Source organism: Aegilops tauschii, chromosome 2, assembly GCF_002575655.3.
Source record: "Aegilops tauschii subsp. strangulata cultivar AL8/78 chromosome 2, Aet v6.0, whole genome shotgun sequence".
Taxonomy (NCBI): Eukaryota; Viridiplantae; Streptophyta; class Magnoliopsida; order Poales; family Poaceae; genus Aegilops; species Aegilops tauschii.
The window spans coordinates 455,289,430-455,302,185 of record NC_053036.3 but is presented as its reverse complement, the minus strand read 5'-3'; the positions used below and the strand labels follow the sequence as shown (position 1 = coordinate 455,302,185).

General features: G+C 42.7%; 1 protein-coding gene across 1 annotated transcript; it reads left to right on the top strand.

Moving 5' to 3' along the window:
- Positions 1 to 4,591: 4,591 nt before the first annotated feature.
- LOC109744076 (eukaryotic translation initiation factor) lies at positions 4,592 to 10,728 on the top strand. The gene is made up of 9 exons (XM_020303172.4): positions 4,592 to 4,944; positions 5,541 to 5,612; positions 6,534 to 6,629; positions 6,812 to 7,036; positions 7,636 to 7,733; positions 7,866 to 7,953; positions 8,040 to 8,390; positions 8,469 to 8,711; positions 9,272 to 10,728. The coding sequence occupies exons 1-9, from the start codon at positions 4,789 to 4,791 to the stop codon at positions 10,307 to 10,309; spliced, it is 2,367 nt and encodes a 788-aa protein (XP_020158761.1). The 5' UTR covers positions 4,592 to 4,788; the 3' UTR covers positions 10,310 to 10,728.
- The last annotated feature ends 2,028 nt before the right edge of the window (positions 10,729 to 12,756 follow it).

The window sequence follows — 12,756 nt, the reverse complement described above, 5'->3', positions numbered from 1 at the left end:
GAGCACTTTGGAAAAAATGACCTTTTCCAGCCTTCGAAATGGCTAAGTCTGACCCGTGGCTGACTCCGTATTGAACCCATCCTTGCTCCTTTCATCGTGATTGGTCCTAGGTTGCTCCAATACACCTATAGACACAAGAAAAGAAGGAAACTAACAAAAAAATACACGAATGTGCAATGCTCACAATGAAAAGTGCAAAGCGGGTAATCATGCATAATGGACAATATTTGGTTCAATGGGACATAATATATGAAGAACACATGCAACATATGAGCTCTAAAATTGCGTAAAATACAGAGCCATCGGGATCTACTGACAAGACATCATATGGATCATGATAAGTGGGTATAAATATTTTGTAAACAATCTGAACACAAGAATCTTTCACCAATAAATCTCCTTTGCATCAACTAGAAGGTGTAATCAACACATACAAGTACTCCTAGTTACGAATATGAGGTTTGATACAGAGATTGAACAAAAGGGATAAACTAGGGTTTGGAGATGAGATGGTGTTGGTGAAGATGATGATCTCAACGATGAACAAAGTGTTGGTGATGATGGTGACTTTGATTTTCCCCTCCCGAAAGGAAGTTTTCCTAGCAGAATCACTCCACGGAGAGCAAAAGTGCTCCGCCTAGGTTCAGCCTCGCAGATGACGCCAAAAATTCCAGAGGATCTATTTTTCTAGGGCAAATGGGAATTTATGAACAAAGGGCATCAGAGGCGAGCCACTAGGGGCCCAAGCGTCCATGCACACGGCCTAAGGCACACCAGCGTGGGTTGCCCGCGCGGCGTCCTGGCCCTCTGGCCCATCTTTTGGCATGTGGCTTCATAGTTTTTATAAACAACTCGGTAAAATCCCCGCTGCTTTTGGATCTCCGAAAAATTGCTTTTTCTTATGTTGAATTTTGGTCCGAATTTCCAAATGTCCAGCAATCCCCTCTCTGTGTATACCTTGCATTTTAAGAGATGAAAGACATTAGAATTGCATTACAATGTAAAATATATCATGGAAATAAGATAAATTATAGTAGGGAATAGTGATACAGAATGGACTATCAAAGGTTCATCGTCTTCGGGTCGACTATGACTTACAAGTTTTGCTGGTGTTGACAGTGTTGGTCTTAGTGGATGTCTTACTCTGTTTTGGTGTGACCAGTTGAGCGTCAATGTCCAAGATTTGAATGAAAGATTAATGCACTCGTGCGTGTGTCTCCTTCTGTTCCCATGTGGCGTCTGACTTGTGTGTATGGCGAACCGCGTAGAGAGAATATGCATCTAATGTGGTCAAAGCTGCAAAACTTTAAAGTAGAATCAGATTTGCCTTGGTGTGTTATGGGAGATTGTAATGAAGCTCTTTGGTCTTTTGAGCATCTATCAGGCACTCCAATAAATGAAAATCAAATGATGGCTTTTCATGATGTTCTTGAAACTTGTTAGTTGGTGGATTTGGGATTTCAGGGGTGTCCATTTACATTTGATAATAAACAACGCGGTTGTCGAAATGTCAAAGTCCAGTTAGACCGGGCTATTGCGGATAACAGACGGAGGGATATTTTCACAATAGCAAAGTTGATACATGAAGTCTCGCCATGTTCTGACAATCTCCCCTTTGTGTTGACATGTGAAGTAGATGGGGAGAAGATATTCAAACCGAAAATAAGATGTTGTGAAATCCTATGGGAGCGGGATGCTAGTCTCCCTGAATGGATTGCCATGGAATGGGAAAAGGCAGGAGACCATTTCAGCTTGGGGGATATAAGAGCAGGACTACGCAACTTACTATGTGACCTGCACACATGGGAATGTAAGAGATTTGGCAACGTGAGTAGGGAACTTGAGAAGTCTAGAAGCCGCCTTGAGGAATTACTGAATATGAATGCAGGCCGAGGGATGAAGTGAAGTGCGTTACAGACCACACGAATGAATCGATTGGCTTAAGGAAGGAGACCGTAACACCAACATTTTCGCTAGTAAAGCTATTTGGTAGGCAAGGAAAAATAGAGTCAAATATTTGTTGGATGCATATGGGTTGGAATAGAGGAAACATGTAGCGATGGGTCAACTTGTGTAGATCTACTTCCAGGGAATTTTTACTGGTGACAATGGCATTGCTCGAACACTGTGGTAATTGTTTGAACCGTTTATTACTGATGATATAAACATGAAATTGTGTGCATTTTTCAGAGAAAGAAATACGGGATGCATTGTTTCAAATAGCCCCCCTAAAGGCACCTGGTACTAATGATGGATACCGACACGTTTCTTTTAGTGGAATTGGAGCATTTTTTAAGGAGAAAATTGTGAGGGTAGTAAGAATTTTTGTCCAAACCGGGGTAATGCATGAGGGAGTAAATGAGGCGATCATTGTTCTAATCCCAAAAGCGACGACCATAAGTTTATGCAATGTCATCTATAAGATTGTGGCAAAGTGTCTCGTTAACCGGCTTCGAAGAATCTTAGACGAGATTATATCACCTTTTTAGATTGCTTTTGTTCCAGGCCGCTTGATTACAGATAATGCTTTAGTGGCCTTTGAGTGAATACATGCCATGCATCACGAGAAGAAATAAGAAGATAGCTATTGTGACTATAAGCCGGACCTGTCCAAAGCATTTGATCGAGTCGATTGAGGATTCTTGAAGCAAGTGATAGAAAATTTGGGTTTCACTCACCGGTGGGTGCACTGGATTATGATGTGTGTCATCGCGGTGAGATATCCAGTCAAATTCAACAAGACCCTCTTGGATCTGTTCGCACCGTAGTGTGACCTCCGGCAAGGTGATCCCTTGTCTCCCTTTTTGTTTCTCTTTGTTGCCGATTGTCTTTCTATGCTACTTAAGCATGGTGTGAAATCACATGCTATTGAACCTCTGAAAATTTGTCGCAGTGCGCCGTGTATCTCAAACCTTTTTGTGGATGATGCACTTTTCTTCTTCCACGCAGATCAATAACAAGTAAAGACGGATAAGGAAATTATGAAGGTTCCATTGGGCAGTTAATAAATCCTACCGGGTGGTCGATTCTCTTTGTCCAAGCATGCCTCGTGCCCACCCCAAGACCAAGTCAGATCTGAACTTGGCCTGTAACGAGGAAAATTTGAGGATAAACACTTGGGTTTCCCACTCCGACTGGTCGCATGCACCAGGGAAAAATTTAAATTTTACAAGGAAGACTGATGAAGCACATATGTGTGTGGGGAGATGGTCATCTAGTGCAAAAGTGGAAAGAAAGTATTGATAAAGGCAATAGCGCAAGCCATCCTAACCTATGTTATGGGAGTCTTCAAGTTATTATGCTTGGTGTGCGAGGACCTGGCAAGGGTGGCTAAGAGTTGTTGGTGGGTTCACGGAAAGCACACCGGAAAGACGGGACCGAATTGTTCGGCCAAGGGCGAGAGGTGCCCTTGGATTCTGGGATTACCGCTTGTTTAACCAAGCCTTAACTCGCATGACAGGCATGGAGGCTGCTGCTTGCTTTCTCATAAGAGTGGTTGGGTGACCCCAAGTATAAGGGTGAAATAACCTAGCAATAAATATTTCCCTTGATTTGAGAACCAAGGTTTATCGATCAAGAAAGAGTTCTCACAGCAAACAAAGTCACAAGGTACACAATGCACACAAAAACAACACACTCTTCCCCCAACGTTTCAAGAAGGTTATCAAGCTTCCTGTCCAACTAGTTACAAATGTAAATTGCACGGTACGATAGGAATTGATAGATAAATAAAATAAAATAAATGATACAACAGAAAAAGTAGTTTTGTTGAAGTTTTCAATAATGGAAACAACTACTTACCATATGTATACCACAAATCTGCCAATTATACCGCAAAATGGACCTAATCAAGTAGTTGCAAGCTGTGCGGTTCCTCGGAGGCTAGAATGATTAGAAAACGCGAAAATTCCCGCAATGTTTAGAAATCAAAGTGAATCTCAAGGCAAACTAAGTTGCAAAAGTAGCTACTTCTCTATTTATTCAACGAAATTTGCATGGCTCACAACAACCTATTGGTGAATAAGGAACAAAACCAAAGTGAATCTTGTTGGTGTAAAACAAAAACATAAATATAGACATATGTACACATGCTAACGAGACACATATGTTCATTTTTCTTCATACCTGATTCGTGTATGATCTAATACCATGGTGTATTAACTTGACATGTCATCATACATAATGAGGTATATACACCATTGATCGTTGCATCCGATTTTGTAATGCGTTGCATCCAATTTTGTAACGACCATATTATACACATACTCTTACGTATTAAATATTAGAAGTATGTTCTATATATTGGAAAATACAAATGAAATACCCGTCCAAAGTCACATGTCCTGGGGGTCCATTACAGCCTGCGAGTGGCGAGATAGCATCGCGCTCCAGCAGGACCCCGGGCACCGCATCCGTAAATCCTCCAGCCTCTCCTGCCCAAAATCGTAACTATCCACCACCGTCACGCTGCAGGGCGTACCGACATGCGGGCCCCGAGCCCCGGACACCACGCACCTGCCCTTGTGAAAGTACGAGACTGCCCCGCGGTGGCAGCAGAAACAACGAGGATTTGCCCCACAGCCCTAATGCTCCCGGGATAAAACCCCACCTCCTCCCGTCACCGCGCCTCCACTAGGAGAGAGGTCGCAGACGGAACCCAACCCTCCCCTCCCCCCCAAAGAAGAAGAAAAAAGCTCGGATTCCTCCGCGATTTCCTCCTCGGCCGCCCGCCGATTCCCTGTCGATCGAGCTGTCGCGGTGCCTTGGTCGGATTCGGGACCCTCAGCCATGACGACAGACCAGCCAGTGATCAGCCTGCGCCCCGGCGGCGGCGGCGGCGGGCCCCGCGGCGGCCGCCTCTTCGCCCCCGCCTTCGCGGTCGCCGCCTCCGGCTCCGGCGACTTCCTCCGCCCGCACGGCGGCGGCGCCTCCGGCGTCTCCAGGGTGAGAGCTCCCGCCGCCCGATCTGGGGGGAGGTGTTACTGTTCGATGCGGGTTCGATTGGTTCGCGGATGGGCGGGAGGGGGGAGATCCAGAGGGGAAATATCGGATCTTGGCTCTAGGCCCTGCGCTAGTCTGGATGGAGCGTTTATTGGTTGAGGACGCTGTCTAATTAATCGATACGCCGGGATTTATTAGTCAGTACGCTGCTTAACGAGGTTTTAGACCGCGATAATGCGCAAGAAGGATGTGTTTAGCTGCGTGCGGATTGACGTTGGCTGCTTCTGTAGGCTACAATTTAGATTTCAGAGTATTCACTTCTGGGGTGACGGTGTGAGGGCTGTGCTCTCGACCGGGTTTCAGCTCTCATGGCTGAGCTTTTGTGTAGGATGAGGTGGGCTGTTGGCAGAACCAGTGACTTCAAGCAGATTCCTGGGTTTATCGCTACTTGTGCATATACCATGTTCGATACTCAACACAATACTTACATGCCTAGGCAGACCAAATAAGCTGTTATACATTGGCAGATTTTGGGTATATTCTGATTTAATTTATAGACCTATTTTCGCTATGCTGACATGGATGCTACTGTGGTGCAGATTGGTGACTTGCATTCTGAGTCACGTGAGCGTGTTCGTTATTCAAGAGATCAACTTCTTGACCTGCGCAAGGTACATCTCTGACACTTCCCACAAAGTCGGTTTCTTCATAGAATTTTTGTTGTAAATATCTTCCTTCAATATGCTATGGTTAGTATACCTTGTTATCTGATTTTGCTGAAAGATGCCAGTAGTGTGTGGTTCAACAGGTTTGAGATGTATCGGAGAAGAACTATCAAGTTTGAGTAACCCTGGATACTTTCGGCCAAGCCATGAATAGCGCATAGGCTGTGAAGTACCTTCCCCCACCCACCTGCCCACCCACTTAGTTCACTGATGTATGCTGTTGCCGTGTATACAGCCAAACTTAACCAATAATGAATTGTGTAGATTGTCAGTAGAAGACTCCTGTTTTGTATGTTTGAATGTGTGTGCTGGTATATTGGAAATAGTCTGTCACTGTGAAAGTTATATCTAGAAAGGCAGTGCTATTTTGTAAGTAGCATCATGAACTGGGGGAGTATGGCTCAAGGATGGAAGTAAATACCAGAGGCATTCCCATGAAACAGAGGTGGAAGTGCACCTGTCGTTGTCAATTTGAGGAGGCAGAATACTCTGTAGCGTGCTTAACTTATCCCTGAGCAGTAGCAGTTTGATTAGTCATGTTTTATTTTGAGCCTGCGGGAAAAAGGCTGAATTGGAAGCCAAGTTTCTAACCTATTAGGATGTTTCTCCTTTATAAGGGTGGAAACTGATAAGCAACATGCCAGCTATGATGTGGTAAAAATAGTTCTAGACAGGGATGGGCTATCTTTCTTTGTGGACATAATTGTGCTTTCATCTTTGGTCCAGCGAACTTAAGTAAATATGTGTTATAGTTCTATCTGCACAACCTAACCACCCCATGGGACATATGTTGAATGAAATATCTAATAAGTTGTTCCTGGCAATGCAGACGCATTATTTGCATGCACTGATATAATATCCTTGCAGATTACTGATGTAACCGAGCAAATCTTGAGGCTTCAGCAAGAAATTGAAGCAGAGCTTAATGGTGACGATCAGAGCTGGGTTCGCAACGATTCAAATGTGAGTTCTTCATTTCCATGTGCATTGTATGTAGTTTACCTATTTTTACAATCTGTACTATAATGTTTTGCATTCTTATTAAATGACCTTCATGCTACCATATCACTAAATTTATTACAGTTCTATGCTAATTTGCACATGTGGAAGATGGAACCCTTATTGTTGTCCTTTTTGTTATTTAGGTGCAATTGCAGACACAGGCACAGCCACAAGTACAAGCTCAAAACAGGTTTACTGAGACAGATAACCGTGACTGGCGTGCACGCACAGAGAAACCTCCAGCATCAGCAGTTCAGGAAGAGAAGTCTTGGGACAACATTCGTGAGGTTAAAGAACAGTACAATGCAAGTGGCAGGCAGCAAGAGCAGTTTAACAGGCAAGATCAATCGAGCTCCCAGAAAGCTCAGGTACCTTCAAGATGAGCATCAGTCGTTTACTCTTTTGCTCCCTTTGACCTTTTTGTAGTAAATTTTGAATAAGCTCGTGTTACCAATCATCTGTTTTGTTTGCTGGTTGCTTCCTTTTTGGATTGAATGCCGATTTGCATCGACTAATCAATGTTGATGTGACACGACTCCATTCATCAAATCTCAGTACAGTTGCTTGGTTCTACTGATCTGTCATACAGTCAATGTTGGGGTTGTTGATATAACTCAACAGTGTAGTCTGATCATGGTTCTGTTGAGCTATTATATAATTTGCTTAATTAAATATCATTCTATGCAACTATGAACATACCTTTCTAGCAACCTATAGGAAACTACATGAAGAAGTTGTGTGTTTGAATAGAAGTAAACAAGTAGTACTCCCTCCGTCCCAAAATAAGTGTCTCAACCTTAGTACAAAGTTGAGACACTTATTTTGGGACGGAGGGAGTAATATATTCGGCGGTGATTGATTTCATGTGTTGTTATGCTTTGTTCTATTTTTCATTACTTATTTTTCCCTACCAAGGTAGTGTTTGGCCGTATGTATATCCCTCCTTATTTTGTTCTCCAAATGTCAGGTTGGCCCCCCTCCTGCTCTTATCAAGGCTGATGTACCTTGGTCAGCCCGAAGAGGCAATCTCTCGGAGAAAGACAGAGTCCTGAAAACAGTGAAAGGGTAATATTATGTTTTTCTTCCTTCTTGTTTGTTCCTGTTGAAGTGGCAATTTTCATTCCTTGTTTACTAAGCATATATTACCTAGTTTGTATTTGTCGTCTGCATGCTGTTTATCTGCTCTTGCTTGTGCAGTATACTGAACAAACTGACGCCAGAGAAATTTGATCTACTCAAGGGCCAACTGCTAGATTCTGGAATTACCACTGCTGATATTTTGAAGGTTTGATTTGTTTCTAGCTGTGTATTATAATCCCATGTCATCTTGACTGTTCCTGGTGATTTATCTATCTTCTGCTTTTCATTCAGGATGTTATCTCTCTCATATTTGAGAAGGCTGTTTTTGAACCGACATTCTGTCCGATGTATGCCCAACTTTGTTCTGAACTCAATGACAACCTTCCGACATTCCCTTCTGAAGAACCAGGCGGTAAAGAGATTACCTTCAAACGTGTGCTGTTGAACAATTGTCAGGAAGCTTTTGAAGGTGCTGACAGCCTGAGGGTTGAGATTGCAAGTTTGACTGGCCCTGACCAAGAGATGGAGAAAAGAGACAAAGAAAGGATCTTCAAACTTAGAACACTTGGAAATATTCGTCTAATTGGTGAGCTACTCAAGCAAAAGATGGTTCCTGAGAAGATAGTTCATCACATTGTCAAGGTACACCTTGGGAAATCGACGGTACAATTATTATTCCATGAAAACGTGCCTAATCCGTTTGTTGTATGCACTATGTAGGAGCTACTGGGGTCTGATAAAAAGGCTTGCCCTGACGAGGAACACGTCGAAGCAATTTGCCAGTTCTTCAATACGATTGGTAAACAGCTTGATGAGAACCCAAAGTCTCGCCGAATCAATGATACCTACTTCGTTCAGATTAGGGAGCTAGTAGCGAACCCTCAGTTGACCCCACGTTCCAAGTTCATGGTCCGGGATTTGATTGATCTCCGTTCTAACAACTGGGTGCCTCGACGTGCTGAGGTAAATAAAATCAACCAAGTGCATGGACTGTTTACTCTACATGCAGTTGCTCATAGCGATTTAATGGATCGATATTACTGTTTTGCTGCTATTATGTTGAACTATATTACCTTTTTATGTATAACCAGTTAATGACTGTTGCTGGGTACTGGCTCATCTCATTTTAGTAGTTTGTTGCATATTGCCAGAAGAGGCATATCAACTTCATAGGAAAACTGTTAGTTCTAAGATCCTAAAGGTTAACGTATTAGAAGAACACACATGCATTGTGTGTACTGGCGAACCAAAAATGATTAGCATATTGAATCGCACATTTCTTGGAAATCAGTCAGACGTGCACTTTGCTTTGTACACTCAACATGCACATGCTTATAGTCAGTCAGTTAAAACCACCACATTACCTGATTATACTGAAGTGCGTATAGTCTGTTCTCAAAACTAGAATGACACTTAAGCCTTCAAACAGTTTTTCCCACTTCTTTGACTGTTCTTATAGCAACTGAGTCCAGCTGGATTTGTGAATCCATCCATTGTAAACTTTTTGTGCTTGTAACTTTCAGATCAAGGCGAAGACAATCAGCGAGATCCACACAGAGGCTGAAAAGAACCTTGGATTACGTCCAGGGGCCACAGCGAACATGAGGAATGGCCGTAATGCACCAGGTGGGCCTCTTTCGCCTGGAGGTTTTTCAGTGAACCGGCCAGGAACAGGAGGTATGATGCCTGGGATGCCTGGATCTAGAAAAATGCCTGGGATGCCTGGGTTAGATAATGATAACTGGGAAGTTCAGCGTTCTAGATCAATGCCAAGAGGCGATCCGCTTCGCAACCAGGGTCCGTTGATCAATAAGGTTCCAGCTATTAACAAGCCATCACCCATCAACCCCAGGCTTCTTCCTCAAGGCACTGGAGCACTGATTGGCAAGAGTGCACTCTTGGGCACCGGTGGTCCACCATCCCGCCCTTCCAGCCTTACGGCTAGCCCCACTCCTTTACCAGCTCAAACTACAGCATCACCAAAACCATCAAGTGCAACTCCAGCTTCTGTACCTATTCCTGACAAAGCAGCCAGTTCTGCCAAGGTGATCCCTGCAGGGCTTCAGAAGAAGACAGCATCTCTTCTTGAGGAGTATTTTGGTATTCGTATTTTGGATGAAGCACAACAATGTATTGAGGAGCTGCAGAGTCCTGATTACCACCCTGAGATTGTTAAAGAAGCTATCAATCTTGCTCTGGATAAAGGTGCCAGTTTTGTTGACCCTCTTGTTAAGCTTCTGGAGCATCTGTACACCAAGAAAACTTTCAAGACCGAAGATCTGGAAAATGGTTGCTTGTTATATGGGTCGCTGTTGGAAGATATTGGTATTGACCTTCCTAAAGCTCCAACGCAATTTGGTGAAGTGGTTGCTCGTTTGATTCTGTCGTGTGGCCTGAGATTTGAAGCCGCAGAGGGGATTCTAAAGGCAATGGAGGATACCTTCTTCCGCAAAGCAATATTCACCTCCGTGACGAAAACCCTAGGAGCAGACCCAGCAGGCCAGGCCATATTGAGCTCACATGCTGCCGTAGTCGACGCGTGCAACAGCCTCTCGATATAACAGCTCTTGGCAGCTCAACTTCTCAGGTGCTGTGTCTAGTGAAAAACAGCGTATGGTGTATTCTCTATAGCTTAGGTGTTTCACCGCAGAGGAACTGGGATGTGAGCAACAGCCAGTTTTGAGCTGTATATTTTTGCGAGGTCACATGAGTGTTGATTATTGTTTCGAGGAAAGGAAGAAGCCATGGATTTTGGTCTCTCGGCGACGGCGGCCTAACTCTCGCTGGAGCCTGGGAATGAACAAGGCTTTTTTGTTTTCAAAATGGGATGTTTTTGTGTCTCCTCCAATGTTATTATTTCTTTTCAGTTCTTACACAATTTGTAACAATGTACTGTGGTTTTGGAGTATTCTGTCGGTTACAATATATCGTGTCAGCATTGTAGGAGTCGAAAACTGAATCTAAGATTATTTTTGGCTTATTACTGTCAGCCTCAGTTCTTGGTTCTGATCGTTTGATTTTTTTTTCGTGTTGCTTTGATCATTAGATGCTCTTCGAATAGATTTTTGAATGCCCTTCGATGAGGTTTTGAATCTATTTGAAAGTTCGATGTGTGTGTGAATAGATCGTTAGATTTTTGAATGCCCTTCGAAGAAATTGTAAGGTTAGTTTGCTTCATGTTTCTCTGTTTGTATTCCATTTCCAGTAGCCAAAAACATCAACCAGACGTAAATTAAACCTGTTTGCTTGCCAAGTGCACACGAAATGTTTTTTTTGTTGTTTTTGATAAAGACGAATTGAACGTTACACATGAAGTTTTGAATCCCTTGTGGCAAAAATAACGCAAATGTAACAATCTGGTACGAAAGTAGTACTACCTCCATACCAAAATACACAAGACGTTTTTTTATTAAATTTTCCTAAAAAAGTCTTATATTTGGACGTGGCTAGCAGGCGCGCGAGCGCCCTTTGGTGGGATCGAGCGCTCTTTCAAATATGGAAAGACCTACTGGTGCGCCTGACGTAGCCCACTAAAAAAGGAATCTTGTCTCACATGCATTTATTTGGAGGTCCAAAAAGTTTAAAAAGCTATAACTTTTGATTTAAGCATCGAAATCTAATTTCGCTTTCACAGCTGGATTTCTCACGACGATTTCTTCAAAACTAGATCTCATATAGATAGGTTTCGTCGAACTTTTTTTTGAGGCAATTTCGGGTACGATAGAGGCAACTTTAGTGCTACAGGAAAGCAACTTCATTTTTTTGCCTAGAGGACTGTTTATTAGGTTTGTTTGTGTAAAAATGCTAAAATTATCACAACTGGCCTACCATGGTTGTTCAGTTGCCTACCATGGATATTCAGTTGCCTATCAGTGATGCCCACTTGCCTACAATACTATAAAATTGACCTACCATTGATGTCCAGTTACCTGCTATTGATAATTAGTTACCTATCATTACTGCTTAATTGTCTAACTTGGCAAATTAGTTGCCTACAATTATCTGCTTATCATTGTGTTTTTCCTAAGTTGCCTAAAACACTATGAAGTTACCTATCGGTGATGCTCAGATGACTGGCATTTTAAGATCGTTATGAAACCCGAGTATCACACAAAAAAGTTAGCTACTTTTGGGGTGTTTTTGTGCAACTTCAGTGCATTCAACAAGCAACTCATGTGTGTTTTCCATCATTATATCTGGAGATTTCAATAATTTTCACGAGCAACTCATGCAAAAATTATGAACAACTTGTGTAGGCTTGTGGGCAACTGTCTGATCCGCCCCCTATGAAACTTCTCATCACCCCCTATGCAACTTATCATCTGTCCCTACTTATGCAACCAGTCAACACCCATGACATTGCTAGCTAACACCCACGTGCTCGGTAGCGTTGGCCGATAGACTCCCCCAGAAAAGGAAAGAATAATGCTATCACACCATCCATCTTCACATAGTTTCGAAATTTGAAATCATGATAGACAACTTATATCCCACAAAAACTTTTCAGCATTGTAGGCAAGTTAGGTCCCTTGATGGACAACTTTCATACTATTTTAGGCAATTGGGGTGTGTAGGCAACTTCGTAGCAATATAGGCAACCTGGTTTCTGAGGCAGGCAACTTAGAAGCCGTGTTAGACAACTTTCCACTCTACGGTAAGCAACTTTCACAGTATCGTAGGCAACTAAACTATCGACAACTTAGTTTTTGATGTATGCAACTCAACAACCATGATAACCATCCATTAGACTATTGCACACAACTATTCGTAGGCTAGTAGGTGAATCACTAACACACACAATGCACTTCATCTAGCATTAAAGTTGCTCCAGTTTAGCACTAGAGTTGCCTCATCTAGCATCAAAGTTGCTTTAAAAAAGCATCAACATATTCATATGGGATCTAGTTTTGAAGAGTTCATCACGAGGAACCCAATGATGAAAACGGGTCATAATTCCAACACGCAGTTTGAAAGTTATATTTTGAAATTTTCTTGTACTGAAATTAAT

Bases quoted from the DNA above. Each gene is read 5' to 3' on its own strand.
- LOC109744076 (XM_020303172.4), top strand. From the start codon at position 4,789: ATGACGACAGACCAGCCAGTGATCAGCCTGCGCCCCGGCGGCGGCGGC. The intron at 6,630-6,811 runs GTGAGTTCTTCA...TTTGTTATTTAG, and splicing joins GGGTTCGCAACGATTCAAAT to GTGCAATTGCAGACACAGGC. The intron at 8,391-8,468 runs GTACACCTTGGG...TGCACTATGTAG, and splicing joins TAGTTCATCACATTGTCAAG to GAGCTACTGGGGTCTGATAA.